Source organism: Acinonyx jubatus, chromosome B1, assembly GCF_027475565.1.
Source record: "Acinonyx jubatus isolate Ajub_Pintada_27869175 chromosome B1, VMU_Ajub_asm_v1.0, whole genome shotgun sequence".
Taxonomy (NCBI): domain Eukaryota; kingdom Metazoa; phylum Chordata; class Mammalia; order Carnivora; family Felidae; genus Acinonyx; species Acinonyx jubatus.
In genome coordinates this window covers 169088440-169109574 of record NC_069382.1, presented here as the reverse complement: position 1 = coordinate 169109574, position 21135 = coordinate 169088440, and the positions used below count along the sequence as shown (strand labels likewise).

Sequence of the window (21135 nt, the reverse complement as noted above, 5' to 3'; positions counted from 1 at the left end):
AGAGATTACTTAAAAATAAAATCTTTAAAAAAAGAAAAAAGAAATATGCTTCTACTCATTACAATAAAACTTGAAAAATATAAGAACAATTGACTAGCTTGCAAGAAAATGAGATAAATGAACTGGAGCACAGAGTTAAAAAGAACTACAGTAACTCAAAAGTTAGAGAAGAGGGTATCCCACAAGGGAGAGAGCCACAGAAGGAGAGTCTCAAATTCTGCCAATAAACTTAGCCCAGATCTCTCCTGCACTACACATGAATGGAACAACTCGTAGTGCCAGCTAAGGATAAAAGAACTGAACAAAGATTTCATTTGCTGCCCATCACAGGAGACACAAGAGTTTAGGCTCTGAGTTCAGGCAAGTTAACTGCCTGCTAAACCAAATGAATTAACACTCTTTGGAGGAATGTAACAGAATCCAAATTTCCTGCACTACATAACTAGACTATCCAACATAAATCCAAAATAACCAGACACACACACACACAAAATACAAAATGTAACCTGTGATGCTTTATTTTTTATCTGTAAACTTGACTGGGCCACAAAGTGCCCAAGTATTACATCAAATATTATTCTGAGTGTTTCTATGAAGGTGTTTTTGGATGAATTTAACATTACCTATCCAAGGATAGCAGGCTTGAGACTGTAATCACACTACTGGCTCTCCTGGTTCACAGGACTTCAGACTCACACTTAAACTATACTACAGCTATCATGAGTCTCCAGCTTCCCAACTGTAGGTCTAGGGACTTGTCAGACGCTGTAATCACATGCATGAATTCTTTAAAATAAATATCTTTGTAGATTCTATTTCTCTGGAGAATTCTGACTATACAGATTTTGTTACCATGAAATAAAGTGGTGCAGTAAAAAATACCTAAAACATGGAAGTGGATTTGGAACCGGGTTATGGTGAAGGCTGGAAAAGTACATGCTTTAAAAAAGCCTAGGACTTCTGGTCCAAGATGGCAATGCAGAAAGACTCTGAACTCACCCCCACAGAATATACCAAATCTATACCTATTTATAGAGCAATTCCTCCTGAAGAACTGAGGGCTGACTGAACAGCTTTTGCACAACAAAAGATGGAGAGACCACAAGAGAATGTTAAGAGAAACAGAAACAAAAACTGCTGAATGAAAGGAACCCTTACCCTGTCACTGCAAACTACATTGAGGAGGGATATACTGAGGGACCATAAGCAGATTTGTGCCCTGGGGCACAGAAAAAAAGGCCAAAATTTATTTATTTATTTATTTATTTATTTATTTATTTATTTATTTATAACATTTATTTATTTTTGAGACAGAGAGAGAGCATGAACGGGGGAGGGTCAGAGAGAGGGAGACACAGAATCTGAAACAGGCTCCAGGCTCTGAGCTGTCAGCACAGAGCCCGACGCGGGGCTCGAACTCACGGACCGTGAAATCATGACCCAAGCCGAAGTCGGCTGCTTAACCGACTGAGCCACCCAGGCGCCCCAGAAAAAAGGCCAAAATTTAAAAGGGCAACTAGATTATAAAAGATCCAGCCCTAGAACTCCACCAAATGGTGGGGGAGCTGCTGGAACTCTCTCCAGGTCAGAGGGGCCAAGGTTTACATTCTCCCTTCACCTTGATGGCATGGACTGAAGCAGGGTCCAGGTGCCCTAGGCAGCCTATCACCTCAGTAAGCCCCAGGCTCTTAGTCCACACCAGCCCGAGACATCACACCTATGTGACCCCAGTGCAATACACACCACAATATCCTTGGTCAATTCCCACTATAGCTCTGTCTTGCCAAGGTGACACAGGCACAAAACACCCCAAAACACTCCAGGCCCATACCACTTTGGCTCCAGACAACTTGCCAGGATGCCCCCAATACAGGGCTCCCCAAGAACTCCTGGCACATGCCTGTTTTGGATCCAGATGATTCACCAAGGGACCCACTACATGCAGTACCTTGGGACCACCCAGCCCATTCCTGCTTTGGATCTAGACAACTCACCAGGATTCCCCTATACAGAGTGTCCAGGACCATCCAGCCCCCTCTCAAGTCAGCTCCAGCCACCTCACCAGGGCACTCCCACACAAAGCACCCCAGGACACCTTCACGTGCACACACTTCAGCTTCAGCTGTCCTCAGCACAGAGATCCCTTAGACCACCCTAGCCCATGCCCACTTCAGCTTCAACTGTGCACCCTGTGCACAAAGAGCCCTGGGACCACCCAGTTTACACCTACTTTAGCTTCAGCAGTCCTGCCAGGGTGTCATCTGCGCAGAGCAGGGAACCCCAGGACCTCCAGCTTGTACCCACTTCAACTTTAGCTGCTCCATCAGGGCACCATCTGTGCAGACAGCCCTAGAACCACCCCAGTCCACACCCACTTCTGCTCAGGCCATCCCACCCGGGTACCCCAGCACAGAGTTCCCCAAGACCACCAGCCACAACTTCAGCCAGCCAGCCAAAGTCACCAGACACATGCAGTCTACACAGGAGATGGCCATACACAAGACCATTCCTTCAAGGTTAGGGGAAGTATCTGTTCTACCTAATTCATGGAAATAAACACAGAAAGTCTGGCAAAATGAGAAGACAGAGAAATATGTTTTTAATGAAACAACAAGACAAAACCTCAGAAAAAGAGCTAAATGCAATAGAGATAACCAAGCTATCTGCTAACCATTTCAAAGTAAGAAATAAATAAATAGATAAATAAATTTAAAGTAATGATCACAGAGATGCTCACCAACTGGAGAGAAGCATAGATGAATTCAATGAGAACTTCAACAAAGAGAAAATATTAAAAAGGACCACAGTTGAAGAATACAATAAAGGAAATTAAAAAAACACTAGAAGTAATCAACAGTAGATTAAAGAATGCAAAAAACAGATCAGTGACCTGGAAAACAAGCTAATGGTAAGCACCCAAACAGAACAGCAAAAAGGAAAAAGAATTAGAAAAAAAAAAAAAAAAAGACACAGAATAGGTTACGGATCTCTTGGAAAACATCAAGTGAACAAAAATTTGCATTTAGGGGTCCCAGAAGAAAAGAGAGACAAAGGGTGAGAAAACTTACTTGAAGAAATAAGAACTGAAAACCTCCCCCAACTGGTGAAGAAAACAAATATCCAACTTCAGGAAGCACAGAGAGGTCCAAACAAGATAAACCCAAGGAGTTCCACACCACAGCACATTAATATGTAAAATGTCAAAGATTAAAGATAAAGAATTTTAAAAGCAACAAGACAGAAGCAAATAATTACCTACAAGGGAAACCCCATAAGGCTATCAGCTGATTTTTTTAGCAGAAGGGATGGCATGATATATTCAAACTGCTGAATAAAAAAAAAAAAAAAAAAAACCTACAACCGAGAATACTCTACCCGGCAAAGTTATTCAGAATTGAAGGTGAGCTAAAGAGTTTCCCAAACTAAAGTTAAAGGATTTCATCACCACTTAACCAGCCTTATAAGAAATATTAAAGGGCTTCTTGAAGTGGAAAAGAAAGGCTGTATTTAGAAGAAAATTATGAAAGGAAAAAAATTTCATGAGTAAAAACAAACACAGTAAAGGTAGTAGGGCAACCATTTATAAAGCTAGTATAAAGGTTAAAAGACATAGTAGTAAAATCAACTATATTTTTTAAATTAGAGGTGTCTGAATGGCCTAGTCAGTTGAGTGTCTAACTCTTGATTTCAGCTCTGGTCATGATCCCAGGGTCATGGGATCAAGCCGTGCACTGGGCTCCGCACTGAGTATGGAACCTGCTTAAAGATTCTCATTCTCTCTCTCTCTGCCACTCTACCCCGCTTGCTCTCTATCTCTCTCAAATAAAATAAATTAGTTAAGGGGACTCACATAATAAAAAGATGTAAAATATGAAAACATATACACAAAATGTGGGGTGGGAGAGTAAAAATGAAGTTCTTTTATAATGTGTTCAATCTCAAGTGACCATCAATTTAATACAGAATATCATATACCTGGATATTACATAGGAACCTCATGATAACCACAAGGCAAAAACCTGAAATAGATATACAAAAATTAAGAGAAAGAAAGCCAAGCACAACACTAAAGAAAGTTATCAATCACAAGAAAGCAAGAAAGGAACACAGAAGAACTACGAAACCAACCAAAAATCAGTGAACAGAAAGGTAGTAAGTACATACCTATCAATAATTAAATGTAAAAGGTCAAAATGCTCCAATCAAAAGACAGAGGGCGATAGAATGGATAAAAAAACAAGACCCACCTATATTCTACCTATAAGAGACTCACGTCAGACCTAAAGACACATACAAACTGAAAGTAAAGATATGGAAAAAGATATTCTGTTCAAATGGAAACTAAAAAAAAATCCAGGGTAGCAATACCTGTATCAGACAAAATAGACTTAACAACAAAGATTATAACAAGAAACAAAACATGGCATTACATACTGATAATGGCATCAATTCAACAAGAGGATATAACAATTGTAAATATCTATACACCCAACATTAAAGTACCTAAATACATAATACAAAGATTAACATACGTAAAGGAAGAAATCGACAGTGATACAACAACAGTAGGGAACTTTAACACCCCATTTCATCCAGAAAGAAAATGAATAAGGAAACAGCTTTTGAATGACACATCAGAACAGACCAACTTAACAGATATATATACAGAACATTCCATCCAAAAACGACGAATACACATTCTTTCCAACTGCACGTGGAACATTCTCCATGGCAGATGACATGTTAGTCCACATAATAAGGCTCAATAAATTTAAGAAAACTGAAATCATATCAAGCATCTTTTCCAACCATAACAGTACAAAACTAGAAATCAATTACAAGAAAAAAAAATGGAAAAAACACAAACATGTGGAGGTTAAACAACATGCTATTAAACAACTGATTGGTCAATGATGAAATCAAAGAAGAAATTTAAAAATATATGTATTAGTACAAGAAGTTCTAGCCATAGCAATCAGACAAGAAAAAGAAAAGGGCTCCAAATTGGTAAAGAAGTAAACTATCACTATTTGCAAATGACAGGATACTATTCATAGAAAACCTTAACTCCACCAGAAAAAAACATTAGAATAAATTAATTCAGTAGCCTCAGGATACAAAATTAATATACAGAAACCTGTCTTGTTTCTATATAACTAATATAACAAATAACTAATAACAAAGTATCAGAAATAGAAATTAAGGAGTGCCTGGGTGGTTCAGTTGGTTGAGCATCTGACTTAGGCTCAGGCATTTAGGCTCAGGCTGTGATCTCACGGTTTGTGAGCTCGAGCCCCACATCAGGCTCTCTGCTGTCAGTGTGGAGCCCGCTTCAGATCCTCTGTCCCCCTCTCTCTCTCTGAACCTCCCCAGCTCACACTCTTTCTCTCAAAAATACATAGAAACATTTCAAAAAATAGAAATTAAAGAAACAATTCCACTTACAATAGCACCAAAAAGAATAAAATACTTAGAAACAAATTTAGTCAAGAAGGTGAAAGATCTGTACTCTAAAAACTATGAAATATTGATGAACAAAACTGAAGATGTCACAAATGAAAAGATATTCCATGCTCACAGATTGTACGAATATTGTTACAACATCCATACTACCCAAAGCAATCTACAGATTCAATGCAATCCCTATCAAAATACCAACAGTAATTTTCACAGAACTAGAACAAAAAATACTAAAATTTGTATGGAACCATTAAAGACCCCAAATAGCCAAAGCAATCTTGAAAAAGATTGCAACATTTTTCTAGATGTCATTCGGCAAGGGAAACAAAAGCAAAAATTAACTATTGAGACTACACCAAAATAGAAAGCTTTTGCACAGCAATGGAAACTATTAATAAAATTAAGAGGCAACCTACTGAATAAGAGAAGATACTTGCAAATTATATGTCCAATAAGGGGTTAACATCCAAAGTATATAAAGAACTTATACAACTCAACACCAAAAAACCCCAAATAATCTAATGGGCAGAGAAAGTGGGCAGAAAACCCAAAAAGAAATTTTTGCAAAGACATTCAGATGACCAATAGACACATGAAAAGATGCTCAACATCACTAATCATCAGGGCAAATCAAACCACAATAAAATATCAGATTACACCTGTCAGAATGGCTAGAATCAAAAGACAAGAAACAAGGGTTGGTGAATATGTAGAGGGAAAAAAACACTCAATGCAGTGTTGGTGGGAATGCAAGCTGGTGCAGCCACTGTGGAAAACAGTACGGAGGTTCCTTAAAACATTAAAAAATAGAAATAGAATACAAAATACAAAAATACATATATATAAATATGATCCAGTAATTCCACTACTGAGTATTTACCACAGAAAACAAAAACACTAATTCCAAAAGATATATACACCCCTACATAGCCAAGATATGATAGCAACCTAAATGTCCATCAACAGATAGATAAAGATGTGAGATACATACACACGCACACTAAAATATTACTCAGCCATGGGGCACCTGGGTGGTTTAGCTGGTTGGGTGTCTGACTTGATTTCGGCTCAGATCATGATCTCTCGCTGTAAGCACAGAACATGCTTGGGATTCTCTCCCTCTCTGTGCACTCATGCTCTCTCTTTCTCTCTCAAAAATAAATAAACTTAAAAAAAAAAGTTCTAGGGGCGCCTGGGTGGCTCAGTCAGTTAAGCAACCGACTTCAGCTCAGGTCATGATCTCACAATTCGTGAGTTCAAGCCCCGCGTTGCGCTCTGTGCTGACAGCCTAGAGCCTGCTTCAGATTCTGTCTCCCTCTCTCTCTGCCCCTCCCCTGTTCGCACTCTGTTTCTGTCTCTCAAAAGTAAATAAATGTTTAAAAAAAAAACTAAAAAAAAACCAAAACCTTTCTAGGGGCACTTGGGTGACGCAGTCGGTGAAGTGCCTGACTCTTGGTTTCAGCTCAGGTCATGATCTCACTCGTGAGTGAGATCTCACTTCGTGCTGACAGTGCAGAGCCTGCTTGGGATTCTCTCTCTCTCCCTGCCCCTCCCCTGCTTGTGCCCACGCTCTCTCTCTCACTTAAAATAAATAAATAAACTTAAAAAAAAGTTCTGGGGCACCTGGATGGTTCAGTCAGATAAGTGTCTGCCTCCTGATTTCAGCTCAGGTCATGATCTCACGGTTGCGTGACCAAGCATCACATTGCACTCTGTGCTGACAGTGCCGAGCCCACTCAGGATTCTCTCTCTCGCTCTCTCTCTGCTCCTTCCCTGCTCATGCTCGCTTGCTCACTCGCTCTCAAAATAAATAAAGATTTTAAAAAATAACAAAATAAAAGGTTCTATTATAAAAATAAATAAATAATAACATAACAAAATATTACTCAGCCATAAAAAAAAGGAGATCTTGCCATATGTCACACCTGGAGAGCATTACACTAAGTGAAATAAGTCAGACAGCAGAAAACAAATACCATATGATTTCACTTATAAGTGGAATCTGAAAAACAAAACGAATAAACAAAGCAGAAACAGATCCATAAATACTGAGAACTGGTGGTTGCCAGAGGGAAGGGGGTTGAAGGCATGGGTAAGTAGGGGTGAAAGGGTGAATCAATCATGGGGGTGAAAGGTATAGATTAGGGAATACAGTCAATAGTATTTTAATAGTGCTGTATAGGACCTACACTTGTGAGCATAGCATAACACAGACTTGCTGAATCACTATGTTGCACACCTGAAACTAATGTAATACTATTTGTCAACCATACTTCAATAAACAAAATAAACAAATAAAAAGAAAAATTTTGTAAAATGTAGACTCCTGTGAAGGGACTGTTAGCAATAATATGGATGTTAAATGCGACTCCAACAAGGTCTCAAGGAGAAAAAAATAAGAGCTATGGGGAAAGCTTCTATCATCTTAGAGGATACATATATCGTAAATCGAATGCTGGTAAATATAAACATTAAAGACCATTCTGGTGAGGTTTCAGACAGAATCAAGGAACAGATTGTTGGAAAATGGAGAAACGGCAATCCTTGTTATAAAATGGCAAAGAACTTGGCTACATTGTGTTTTAGTGAAAGATAGAACTTGTGAACAATGAAATTATTTAGCTGAAGAGATTCCGAAGCAAACTGTTGGAAGGTGAAGATTGGGATCCTCTACAGTAAAATACAAGAGAGAAATGAACTGAATTGTTAAGCAAAAAGGAACCAGAACTTAAAGCTTTGGAAAATACTCAACCTATGTTGCAAAAAATGAGAACACATGTGCTGAAAAGAACACCAAAAGTGTGGCTGGACTATCACTCAATAAAGAGATAATGAGATTTCACAAGCAAAAACCGTGCTAGTTTGAAATGAGACAAAATGAAGAAAGGCTGTCAGACTTCTTGATTCTACAGGAAGGACAGGAGAGCTATTCAGCTGCAAACCTGCACCATTCTCTAAGAAAAGGAGAAGAGATCACGAAGGTGATTCAGAGATCAGGCTGCCTTACTTCTTGTTTCAACAGATCAAACAGCCTCCATCCAGAAGCCTTGGGACTGGGACGACTGCCCCAGTGGGTCCAGAAGGCAGGGCATCAAGCTAAAGATTTTCTCAAGCTTTAAGATCTAATAGAATTTGCCTTGCTAGGTTTTGGCCTTGCTAGGTTTTGGACTTGCTTGGGACCCATCCCCCCTTTCTTCCATCTGATTTCTCCCTTTTGAAATGGGAATGTCTATTCCATGCCTATCCCACCACTGTATTTTAGAAACACATGCTTGTCTGGTTTCCCAGGTCCACAGCTAAAGAGGAATTTTCTCAGGAGAAATCATACCTTGAATCTCACCCTATCTGGTTTAAATGGTATTTAGATAAGACTCTGGACTTGACAGTTGGTGCTGTAATGAGTTAAGACTTTTAGGGGCTGTCAGGATGGAATGAATGTATTTTGCATTGTGAGAAGAACATGAATTTGGGGGACCACTGGCAAAATGTTTGGACTGAATGCTTGTATCCCTCCTAATTCATATGTTGAGCCCCTATGTCCCCAATGTTGCTGTATTTGGAGACAGAAGTCTCTAAGGAATTATGGTTAAATGAGGTCATAAAGGATGGGGCCCTAATCTGACAAGCTTTATGTCCTTGAAGAGATACCAGAGGCCTCACTCACACATGTATGTACACACACTCACTAGCGCACGTGCTCTCTCTCTCTACCTCTCTCTCCCTCGATGTGCTCGCACCAAGAAAACGTTATGTGAGGACACAGCAAGAAGGTAGCTATCTACAATCCAGAGAGTTCTTGCCAAGAACTGAATTGGCTGGAACCTTAACCATAGACTTCTAGCCTCCAGAACTGTAAGAAAATAAATTTCAGTTTAAGCCATCCAGTCTATGTATTTTGCTATAGTAGCCCAAACTAATACTTGAGCCAAAGACTTAAGAGAAAAGGCATTTAATAGAGACCAATCCTAATATGTTAGAATTAGCCAACAAGAAGTTTAAAGTACCTATTATAACCACATTCAAGAACATAAATAAATAAAAACTATGAAAAAGAAACAATCAAAAATTCTAGAATTGAAAAATGCAATATTTAAAATAACATATTCACTACATAGGCTTAACAGCAAACTGGAGAGGGAAGAAGAGTCAATGAACCTGAAGACAGTAACAAAGATATTTTATAATCTGAAATATAGGGGGAAAAAAAAGAATAAAAATGAACAAATCTCCATGAGCTGTGAGGCAATATCAAAATTCTGATATGTGTATAATTGGAATCCCAGAAGAGGACAAAGAGAATGAGGCAGAAATATATTTGAACAAATAATGGCAGAAAGTTCCCAAATTTGATGAGATTTATAGATTCAAGAAACTCAGAAACCATAAACAGGATACACGCAAGAAAACCACACACAGGCACACCACAGGTCAAAGCTGAAAAAGAAAGATAAAAATCTGTAAAGCAGCATGAGAAAAACAATACATAACATACAAAAGAAAACAATATGAATGACTGCTAACATCTTTCCAGAAAAAAATAGAGACCAAAGGACAATGGAACATTTTAAAGTGCTGAAACAAAAAACTGTCAATCCAAAATTCTATATCCAGCAAAAATATCCTTCAAGAATGAAGACAAAATAAAGACATTATTAAATAAACAAAAATTTACAGGCACCTGGATGGCTCAGTCAGTTAAGCAACCAACTCTTGATTTTGGCTCAAGTCATGATCTCAAGGTTCATGAGACTAAGCGCCACTTCAGGCTCTGCACTGTAAGTGCAGATTCTGTCTCCCTCTCTCTGCCCTTCCCCTGCTTGTGTGCATGCATGCTCTCTCTCTCTCAAAATAAATAAACTGTTAAATAAATAAACAAAAACTTAGGCAATGTGTTACCAAAGACCTACACTACAAGAAATGGCAAAGAAAATTCTTCAAGTATAAAGACAATGATATGAGATAGAAATTAAGAAATTCTTATCTTCGATAAGAAATGAAAAGTACCAGAAATGGCAAATATGGGTAAATATAAAAGATCAATTTTTTCCTCTTAATTTCTTTAAAATACATGTCTGGGGTGAAGAGAAGATGGCGGCTTAGGAGGACGCTGGGCTCAGCGCGCATCCTGCTGATCACTTAGATTCCACCTACACCTGCCTAACTAACCCAGAAAACCACCAGAAGACTAGTAGAACAGAGTCTCTGGAGCCAAGCACAGACGAGAGGCCCACGGAAAGGGTAGGAAGGGCAGAGAGGCGGTGCGCGCTGCACGGACTGGCGGGAGGGAGCCGGGGCGGAGGGGCGGCCTGCCGGCCAAGCAGAGCCCCCGAGTCTGGCTGGCAAAAGCGGAGGGGCCAGACAGAGTGTGTTCCGACAGCAAGCGGGACTTAGCGTCTGGGAGGTCATAAGTGAACAGCTCTCCTCGGAAAGCGGGAAGGCTGGAGGACAAAGGGAGGGAGAGTTGCTAAGCCCCGGGACGACAGAGCTCAGTTTGGCGGGGAACAAAGGCGCTCGCCAGCGCCATCTCCCTCGCCCATCCCCCAGCCAAAATCCCAAAGGGAACCAGTTCCTGCCAGGGAACTTGCTCGCTCCGAGCAAACACCCAACGCTGTGCTTCTGCAGAGCCACCCCTCCGGCAGCGGGTCTGACTCCCTCTGGCTGCCACAAGGCCCCTCCTGAAGTGGATCACCTAAGGAGAAGCGAGCTAAGCCTGCCCCTCCTGCCCCCGTGCACCTTGCCTACCCACCCCAGCTAATACGCCAGATCCCCAGCACCACAAGCCTGGCAGTGTGCAAGTAGCCCAGACGGGCCACGCCACCCCACAGTGAATCCCGCCCCTAGGAGAGGGGAAGAGAAGGCACACGCCAGTCTGACTGTGGCCCCAGCGGTGGGCTGGGGGCAGACATCAGGTCAGACTGCGGCCCCGCCCACCAACTCCAGTTATATACCACAGCACAGGGGAAGTGCCCTGCAGGTCCTCACCATGCCAGGGACTATCCAAAATGACCAAGTGGAAGAATTCCCCTCAGAAGAATCTCCAGGAAATAACAACAGCCAATGAACTGATCAAAAAGGATTTAAATAATATAACAGAAAGTGAATTTAGAATAATAGTCATAAAATTAATCACTGGGCTTGAAAACAGTATAGAGGTCAGCAGAGAATCTCTTGCTATAGAGATCAAGGGACTAAGGAACAGTCAGGAGGAGCTGAAAAACGCTTTAAACGAAATGCAAAACAAAATGGAAACAACAACAGCTCGGATTGAAGAGGCAGAAGAGAGAATAGGTGAACTAGAAGATAAAGTTATGGAAAAAGAGGAAGCTGAGAAAAAGAGAGATAAAAAAATCCAGGAGTATGAGGGGAAAATTAGAGAACTAAGTGACACACTAAAAAGAAATAATATACGCATAATTGGTATCCCAGAGGAGGAAGAGAGAGGGAAAGGTGCTGAAGGGGTACTTGAAGAAATTATAGCTGAGAACTTCTCTGAACTGGGGAAGGAAAAAGGCATTGAAATCCAAGAGGCACAGAGAACCCCCTTCAGACGTAACTTGAATCAATCTCCTGCACAACATATCATAGTCAAACTGGCAAAATACAAGGATAAAGAGAAAATTCTGAAAGCAGCAAGGGATAAACGTGCCCTAACTTATAAAGGGAGACCTATAAGACTCGTGACTGATCTCTCTTTTGAAACTTGGCAGGCCAGAAAGGATTGGCACGAGATCTTCAATGTATTGAACAGAAAAAATATGCAGCCAAGAATCCTTTATCCAGCAAGTCTGTCATTTAGAATAGAAGGAGAGATAAAGGTCTTCCCAAACAAACAAAAACTGAAGGAATTTGTCACCACTAAACCAGCCCTACAAGAGATCCTAAGGGGGATCCTGTGAGACAAAGTACCAGAGACATCGTTACAAGCATAAAACATACAGACATCACAATGACTCTAAACCCGTATCTTTCTATAATAACACTGAATGTAAATGGATTAAATGCGCCAACCAAAAGACACAGGGTATCAGAATAGATAAAAAAACAAGACCCACCTATTTGCTGTCTCCAAGAGACTCATTTTAGATCTGAGGACACCTTTAGATTGAGAGTGAGGGGATAGAGAACTATTTATCATGCTACTGGAAGCCAAAAGAAAGCTGGAGTAGCCATACTTGTATCAGACAAACTAGACTTTAAATTAAAGGCTGTAACAAAAGATGAAGAAGGGCATTATATAATAATTACAGGGTCTATCCATCAGGAAGAGCTAACAATTATAAATGTCTATGCGCCGAATACCGGAGCCCCCAAATATATAAAACAATTACTCACAAACATAAGCAACCTTATTGATAAGAATGTGGTAATTGCAGGGGACTTTAACACTCCACTTACAGAAATGGATAGATCATCTAGACACACGGTCAATAAAGAAACAAGGGCCCTGAATGACACATTGGATCAGATGGACTTGACAGATATATTTAGAACTCTGCATCCCAAAGCAACAGAATATACTTTCTTCTCGAGTGCACATGGAACATTCTCCAAGATAGATCATATACTGGGTCACAAAACAGCCCTTCATAAGTATACAAGAATTGAAATTATACCATGCATACTTTCAGACCACAATGCCATGAAGCTTGAAATCAACCACAGGAAAAAGTCTGGAAAACCTCAAAAACATGGAGGTTAAAGAACACCCTACTAAAGAATGAGTGGGTCAACCAGGCAATTAGAGAAGAAATTAAAAAATATATGGGAACAAACGAAAATGAAAATACAACAATCTAAACACTTTGGGATGCAGCGAAGGCAGTCCTGAAAGGAAAATACATTGCAATCCAAGCCTATCTCAAGAAACAAGAAAAATCCCAAATACAAAATCTAACAGCACACCTAAAGGAAATAGAAGCAGAACAGCAAAGGCAGCCTAAACCCAGCAGAAGAAGAGAAATAATAAAGCTCAGAGCAGAAATAAACAATATAGAATCTAAAAAAACTGTAGAGCAGATCAACGAAACCAAGAGTTGGTTTTTTGAAAAAATAAACAAAATTGACAAACCTCTAGCCAGGCTTCTCAAAAAGAAAAGGGAGATGACCCAAATAGGTAAAATCATGAATGAAAATGGAATTATTACAACCAATCCCTCAGAGATACAAGCAATCATCAGGGAATACTATGAAAAATTATATGCCAACAAATTGGACAACATGGAAGAAATGGACAAATTCCTAAACACCCACACTCTTCCAAAACTCAATCAGGAGGAAATAGAAAGCTTGAACAGACCCAAAACCAGCGAAGAAATTGAATCAGTCATCAAAAATCTCCCAACAAATAAGAGTCCAGGACCAGATGGCTTCCCAGGGGAGTTCTACCAGATGTTTAAAGCAGAGATAATACCTATCCTTCTCAAGCTATTCCAAGAATAGAAAGGGAAGGAAAACTTCCAGACTCATTCTATGAAGCCAGTATTACTTTGATTCCTAAACCAGACAGAGACCTAGCAAAAAAAGAGAATTACAGGCCAATATCCCTGATGAATATGGATGCAAAAATTCTCAATAAGATACTAGCAAATTGAATTCAACAGCATATAAAAAGAATTATTCACCATGATCAAGTGGGATTCATTCCTGGGATGCAGGGCTGGTTCAACATTCGCAAATCAATCAACATGATACATCACATTAATAAAAGAAAAGAGAAGAACCATATGATCCTGTCAATCGATGCAGAAAAGGCCTTTGACAAAATCCAGCACCCTTTCTTAATAAAAACCCTTGAGAAAGTCGGGATAGAAGGAACATACTTAAACATCATAAAAGCCATTTATGAAAAGCCCACAGCTAACATCATCCTCAATGGGGAAAAACTGAAAGCTTTTTCCCTGAGATCAGGAACACGACAGGGATGCCCACTCTCACCGCTGTTGTTTAACATAGTGCTGGAAGTTCTAGCATCAGCAATCAGACAACAAAAGGAAATCAAAGGCATCCAAATTGGCAAAGATGAAGTCAAGCTTTCGCTTTTTGCAGATGACATGATATTATACATGGAAAATCCGATAGACTCCACCAAAAGTCTGCTAGAACTGATACATGAATTCAGCAAAGTTGCAGGATACAAAATCAATGTACAGAAATCAGTTGCATTCTTATACACTAACAATGAAGCAACAGAAAGACAAATAAAGAAACTGATCCCATTCACAATTGCACCAAGAAGCATAAAATACCTAGGAATAAATCTAACCAAAGATGTAAAAGATCTGTATGCTGAAAACTATAGAAAGCTTATGAAGGTAATTGAAGAAGAAATGAAGAAATGGAAAGACATTCCCTGCTCATGGATTGGAAGAATAAATATTGTCAAAATGTCAATACTACCCAAAGCTATCTACACATTCAATGCAATCCCAATCATAATTGCACCAGCATTCTTCTCGAAGCTAGAACAAGCAATTCTAAAATTCATATGGAACCACAAAAGGCCCCGAATAGCCAAAGTAATTTTGAAGAAGAAGACCAAAGCAGGAGGCATCACGATCCCAGACTTTAGCCTCTACTACAAAGCTGTCATCATCAAGACAGCATGGTATTGGCACAAAAACAGACACATAGACCAAGGGAATAGAATAGAAACCCCAGAACTAGACCCACAAACGTATGGCCAGCTCATCTTTGACAAAGCAGGAAAGAACATCCAATGGAAAAAAGACAGTCTCTTTAACAAATGGTGCTGGGAGAACTGGACAGCAACATGCAGAAGATTGAAACTAGACCACTTTCTCACACCATTCACAAAAATAAACTCAAAATGGATAAAGGACCTGAATGTGAGACAGGAAACCATCAAAACCCTAGAGGAGAAAGCAGGAAAAGACCTCTCTGACCTCAGCCATAGCGCTCTCTTACTCAACACATCCCCAAAGGCAAGGGAATTAAAAGCAAAAATGAATTACTGGGACCTTATGAAGATAAAAAGCTTCTGCACAGCAAAGGAAACAACCAACAAAACTAAAAGGCAACCAACGGAATGGGAAAAGATATTTGCAAATGACATATCGGACAAAGGGCTAGTATCCAAAATCTATAAAGAGCTCACCAAACTCCACACCCGAAAAACAAATAACCCAGTGAAGAAATGGGCAGAAAACATGAATAGACACTTCTCTAAAGAAGACATCCGGATGGCCAACAGGCACATGAAAAGATGCTCAATGTCGCTCCTCATCAGGGAAATACAAATCAAAACCACACTCAGATATCACCTCACACCAGTCAGAGTGGCCAAAATGAACAAATCAGGAGACTATAGATGCTGGAGAGGATGTGGAGAAACGGGAACCCTCTTGCACTGTTGGTGGGAATGCAAACTGGTGCAGCCACTCTGGAAAACAGTGTGGAGGTTCCTTAGAAAATTAAAAATAGACTTACCCTATGACCCAGCAATAGCACTGCTAGGAATTTACCCAAGGGATACAGGAGTACTGATGCATAGGGGCACTTGTACCCCAATGTTTATAGCAGCACTCTCAACAATAGCTAAATTGTGGAAAGAGCTTAAATGTCCATCAACTGATGAATGGATAAAGAAATGGTGGTTTACATACACAACGGAGTACTACATAGCAATGAGAAAGAACGAAATATGGCCCTTTGTAGCAACGTGGATGGAACTGGAGAGTGTGATGCTAAGTGAAATAAGCCATACAGAGAAAGACAGATACCATGTTTTCGCTCTTAAGTGGATCCTGAGAAACTTAACAGAAACCCATGGGGGAGGGGAAGGAAAAAAAAAAAAGAGGTTAGAGTGGGAGAGAGCCAAAGCATAAGAGACTCTTAAAAACTGAGAACAAACTGAGGGTTGATGGGGGGTGGGAGGGAGGGGAGGGTGGGTGATGGGTATTGAGGAGGACACCTTTTGGGATGAGCACTGGGTGCTGTATGGAAACCAACTTGACAATAAATTTCATATATTGAAAAAAATAAATAAAATAAAATAAAATAAAATAAAATAAAATAAAATAAAATAAAATAAAATAAAATAAAATACATGTGTGTTTGGAGCAAAAATTATCACACTGAATGTGGAGTACTGGTGCCTGGGTGGCTCAGTCGGTTAAGCGTCCGACTTCAGCTCAGGTCACGATCTCGCGGTCTGTGAGTTTGAGCCCCGCGTCAGGCTCTGGGCTGATGGCTCAGAGCCTGGAGCCTGCTTCCGATTCTGTGTCTCCCTCTCTCTCTGACCCTCCCCCGTTCATGCTCTGTCTCTCTCTGTCTCAAAAATAAATAAAAACGTTAAAAAAAAAAATTAAAAAAAAAAATGAATGTGGAGTATTAACACATGTAGCTATAATACATATAGTTAAAACATAAAAGATGGTGGTAAATAGACCTGTAGAGTTGCAAAACTCTCATATCTTACACAAAGTGGAACAATATTAACTCAGACACACTATTGTAGCCATCACCTGCTTTCTACAGTGACACTGTACCTTAACTTCTCTGAGGCCCAAGGAAGACAAGGAAAGAATAAAGCTTTCCTCCAAAGTTTTCCTGCACCAGAAATCCAACACCTTTCACTTGGGGCTCATGTCTTTAAGAATAAACTTTGGTCTTAAAATACAAAGTTTTAACAACTGAAAAGGGTTCCATCTCTCCTATAGGAAAACAAGCAATGAATGCAGGAAGCTGTATTAATTAGAAATATACTTGTCTTCTTTCTCTGCAAAATGAGTTGAAATCTATATTCATTTCAGGCTCGCATAATATCAAGTCTAGGAACTGAATTTATTTAACTTTTTATACAGTTCAATACGGTATCTGGAAAACTGACCTTGATTTCCTTTATTCCTTTCTTCGCTTTTAAAGTTTCTTCAGCAGACTTTGTCTTCTCATTCTTCTTCACTGTGTCAGTCACAAGTTTCTTTCCACTTGGTATAACCCCAAAGAATTTCCGAATATCCTAAATCAAAAATGGACATGCATAAACAAACATTAACGGCACAAAATGTGAATTTCACTTGCAAACGGGGACACCTTACACACACTGGTTTGCCCTCAGCAATTTCTTCACAGTGCAATAACTCCACCATGTGCAGCAGCGTTCTTTTCATGCGCAAAAGTTTACTGATAAAATTACCTGGGTTAAGAACCATTCACCTAATGAAAAATAGTTATTAATTCTCAGAATTTGGCAAAAGCAGGACAAAAATGAGCAATGAAATTGTTCTTAACAACAGCATAATTACTAAAGAGGCAAGTCATATGCGCATATTCATCCCACCTCCCCAGGCACAGTGAGAGAGAAGACAAATGTTGAAGAGTATAATCCTTGCCCATGGGATTTATACTCCAGTTTGAAAGAAGGATACCTTTCACAACCCTGATCATTTAAGGCTTAATAACTTAAAACTTAATCACTTAATAACTAAAAACCTTGAAGTTACTCTTCTTTATATGATTTTTCCAAATTCTGAAGTAAATATTTTATGCGTATTACAATATTCTCTTTAATTGCTCTAACCCTTTGTGTTACGCTAAAATCAAATTAATCATAATGAAACATTTACAATGTAATTTACAATTAAAATCACTCACTTTTATCTTTTGCATACATATTCTTCCCTACCCTTTTAGATTTTAGCTTTGAACATGGGACGGTGTAGAGAACAGGAATAGATCTTGGAATCAGAAAGCCTCAGTATGAATCTCTACTCCACTGCTTTTTATGTGTGACCTTGGGCAGGTTACTTTAATCTGGTTTTTCATCAGTAAAGTGGGACTAATACTACCTACACTTTATGAGGATAATTAATGTTGGCTCAGTAAAAAGCTTCCCTTTCCCTCATTTATGAACTATTATTCCTTCATATCACTGAAACGTCTCTACTTACAATTATCTCTGCTCCCAGGCAAGGATATAAGGAACACAAAATAATGAGATCTGAATAAGGATCTGAATTCCTAAGAATTGGGTTCAAGAGCCAAGTATTCTCCTCTTCCTATCTTACGTTCCTGAGTTTTCAATCCTTTTAACCTGTTCCCTGTTCCTCTCTTTATTGTGGTGAGCAAAATGCCTGTTGAAAGTACTTTGCCGGGGCACCTGGGAGGCTCAGTCAGTTGAGCACTGACTCTTGATTTCAGCTCAGGTCATGATCTCAGGGTCAGGGGATCAAGCCCCACTTTGGGCTCAGCACTGAGCATGGAGACTGCTTAAGATTCTCTCTGTCTCTGTCTCTGTCTCTCTCCCTCTCTGACCCTCTCCCCCCACTCGTGTGCTCTCTCGCTCTCTCTCTCTCAAATACAAAAAAAATTCTTAAAGGTACTTTGTGAGGTGTAAGAAAGTTAACAATTCTTTCCTAGAACCTGGCAGTAAATATCATACTCTTAAAATGTCACAAATCCCAAATAAGCATGTTATGCACACACAAAAATAGCTTTGTGTCTAAGCAAATAAACAAAGCAGATAAATGAGGTACACAGACACTAAATTTCTTTTAAAAGATTATAGACCTCTCTGATTCTATGTTCTCTTTTGTAAACTGCTTAACACAGAAAAGTCACAAATCCATCCTAATAAAATCTAAGTCTAAAAAATATTGTTTACAGAATGATACTTCACCTATGAGGCTAAGACATTTGTGTCAAGTGCTAAATAAAGAAAAATAGGCAATAAAGAAAGGCACAGTCTTCCATATAACTTACAAAAAACTGGGTTTGCGGTTGACAACTATTTACTTTATTGCTTCTGGAGGAAATGACAGTTTCATACCAGAGTTTCACTTTTAAAATTACCAACTGATTTTTCATTCAAATGGTGGTGACGGTTTGCACGCATGCATGCACCCTTACACACAGCACAACACGTGTACCATGGAAATACCAAAACTGAATATTAATAATCAGGTTAAAGTCACTGCTGGTTTTCAAACTGTATTAGGCACACAAACGCTTACAACCACAAAAGAAAACAAAATATAATTCAGGAAATGGAATGGTTGGTTTATTAAGGCTCTCTGACTTTTGTGTTTCATACTCCTCAGCATTGTTACTTTTCCTTCCTAACCAATCCTTTCTATTCATATCCCCTTTCTCTTCCTTTTCTTTATTCTACCCTACTCTCACTCCCCACACCCTTATACTCTGATGGCAGCAGAACAGTCAAATAACAACATTCTGATCTATCCCAATACACACTGAAAATCTAAACTTTTGGAAAAGAATTTTCATCACAAGGAAAGCCAATTAACTCACACCTTTTAGGATTATCTCCAATGTGAGCAGCCATCTTGTATATAAACATCTAAAAGACAAGGGTCACTAATTTGGCCTTAGAGAGTGACTTCACTTTACCCTTCAATTAACATTCCCTTGTCTAGTACTCCCAGTTTTCAAACATTTCATGAAATGGCGAACAAGTCTAGTGGCTAATCATACTCCCAAATAATAGATCTAAACATCACTCTTGGGGCACCTGGGTGGCTTAGTCAGTTAAGCACCCAACTTTGGCTCAGGTCACGATCTCCCGGTTTGAGAGTTCAAGCCCCACATCAGGCTCTGTGCTGGCAGCTCAGAGCCTGGGGCCTGCTCCAGATTCTGTCCCTCCATCTCTCTCTTTGCCCCTCCCCAACTTGCACTGTCTCTCTCTTTCTCAAAAATAAACATTAAAAAAAATTTTTTTAATTTAAATACCATTCTTGAATGCACAAAATAATTATTCCTGAGTATATGAGAAGAGGGAACAGATTTTAATTTACTTTTATAATCTTGGCAAAGGGAAAGTCTTCTAAGTATAACATCAAAGCTAGAAACCATCCATAAAGGAAGACAGATCTGACTACATAACAAGAAAAGATGCCATAAACAAAAGTTAAAATACAAGTAACTAACTTGAAAATATCTACAATATATGGTGTATATAGAGGGTCCCTACAAACCAATAAGATAGCTGAGTAGAAAAATGAATTTGCTAGTAAGCAAATTATAAAAAATGCAAATAATCAACAAATAATAAGAGATGTTCAACTTCACAAATAATAATCAAATAAATTGAAGCTGGATTATTTTTCTCTAAATGTTAAAAGACTGATAATGCCCAGATTTGTCAAGGATATGGGGGAACAGATGCTCACAAACTATTCTGCTGTAAAAGTAAAAACTGGTATACTGGAGGACAAAAACTCATCTGGAAGACAATCAGCAATACTTGTCACAATTTTAAATGTGCATATCCATTGTCCCGGGAAGTCCATTTCTAAAAGAAATGATAAAAGAAATAACATTATTTTTATTTGGGGAGACCAAAAAAAAGTAATTAACTCTTCTTATTTTCTTCTTCAACAGTTACTAGTTGAACAATTCAGGTCAAATAAGGCAAAAACTTAGGCAAAAATCACATCAAAGTTAAAACAAATTTTAGCACAGATAGCTAATAGTAACAAGTTTATGTGCTTTTACTTACAGCTACTGGACACAGATTTCTCTCTCTTGATGATTCTGTGAGGTATATAAGGCAAATAGAATATCTCTGTTTTATAGATAAGTAAGTGGAATTAAGACAGACAAAGGCTTTCTATCAGTTTTGCCATTTAGTACCGGACACTTGGGATGAATTACATAACTTCTCTGCCTCTCAGTTTCCTCATGTTACCACCTGCCTCA

General features: G+C 39.1%; 1 protein-coding gene across 2 annotated transcripts in view; it reads right to left on the bottom strand.

Annotated features, from left to right (window-relative positions):
- The window catches only part of RFC1 (replication factor C subunit 1), an 84801-nt gene that overhangs the window by 52986 nt on the left and 10680 nt on the right, over positions 1-21135 (bottom strand). For both annotated transcript variants that reach the window (XM_053217454.1, XM_015083282.3), the window contains exon 2: positions 17309-17437. In XM_053217454.1, coding sequence (XP_053073429.1) covers positions 17309-17437 — 129 coding nt within the window. The remainder of the gene's footprint in view (positions 1-17308; positions 17438-21135) is intronic.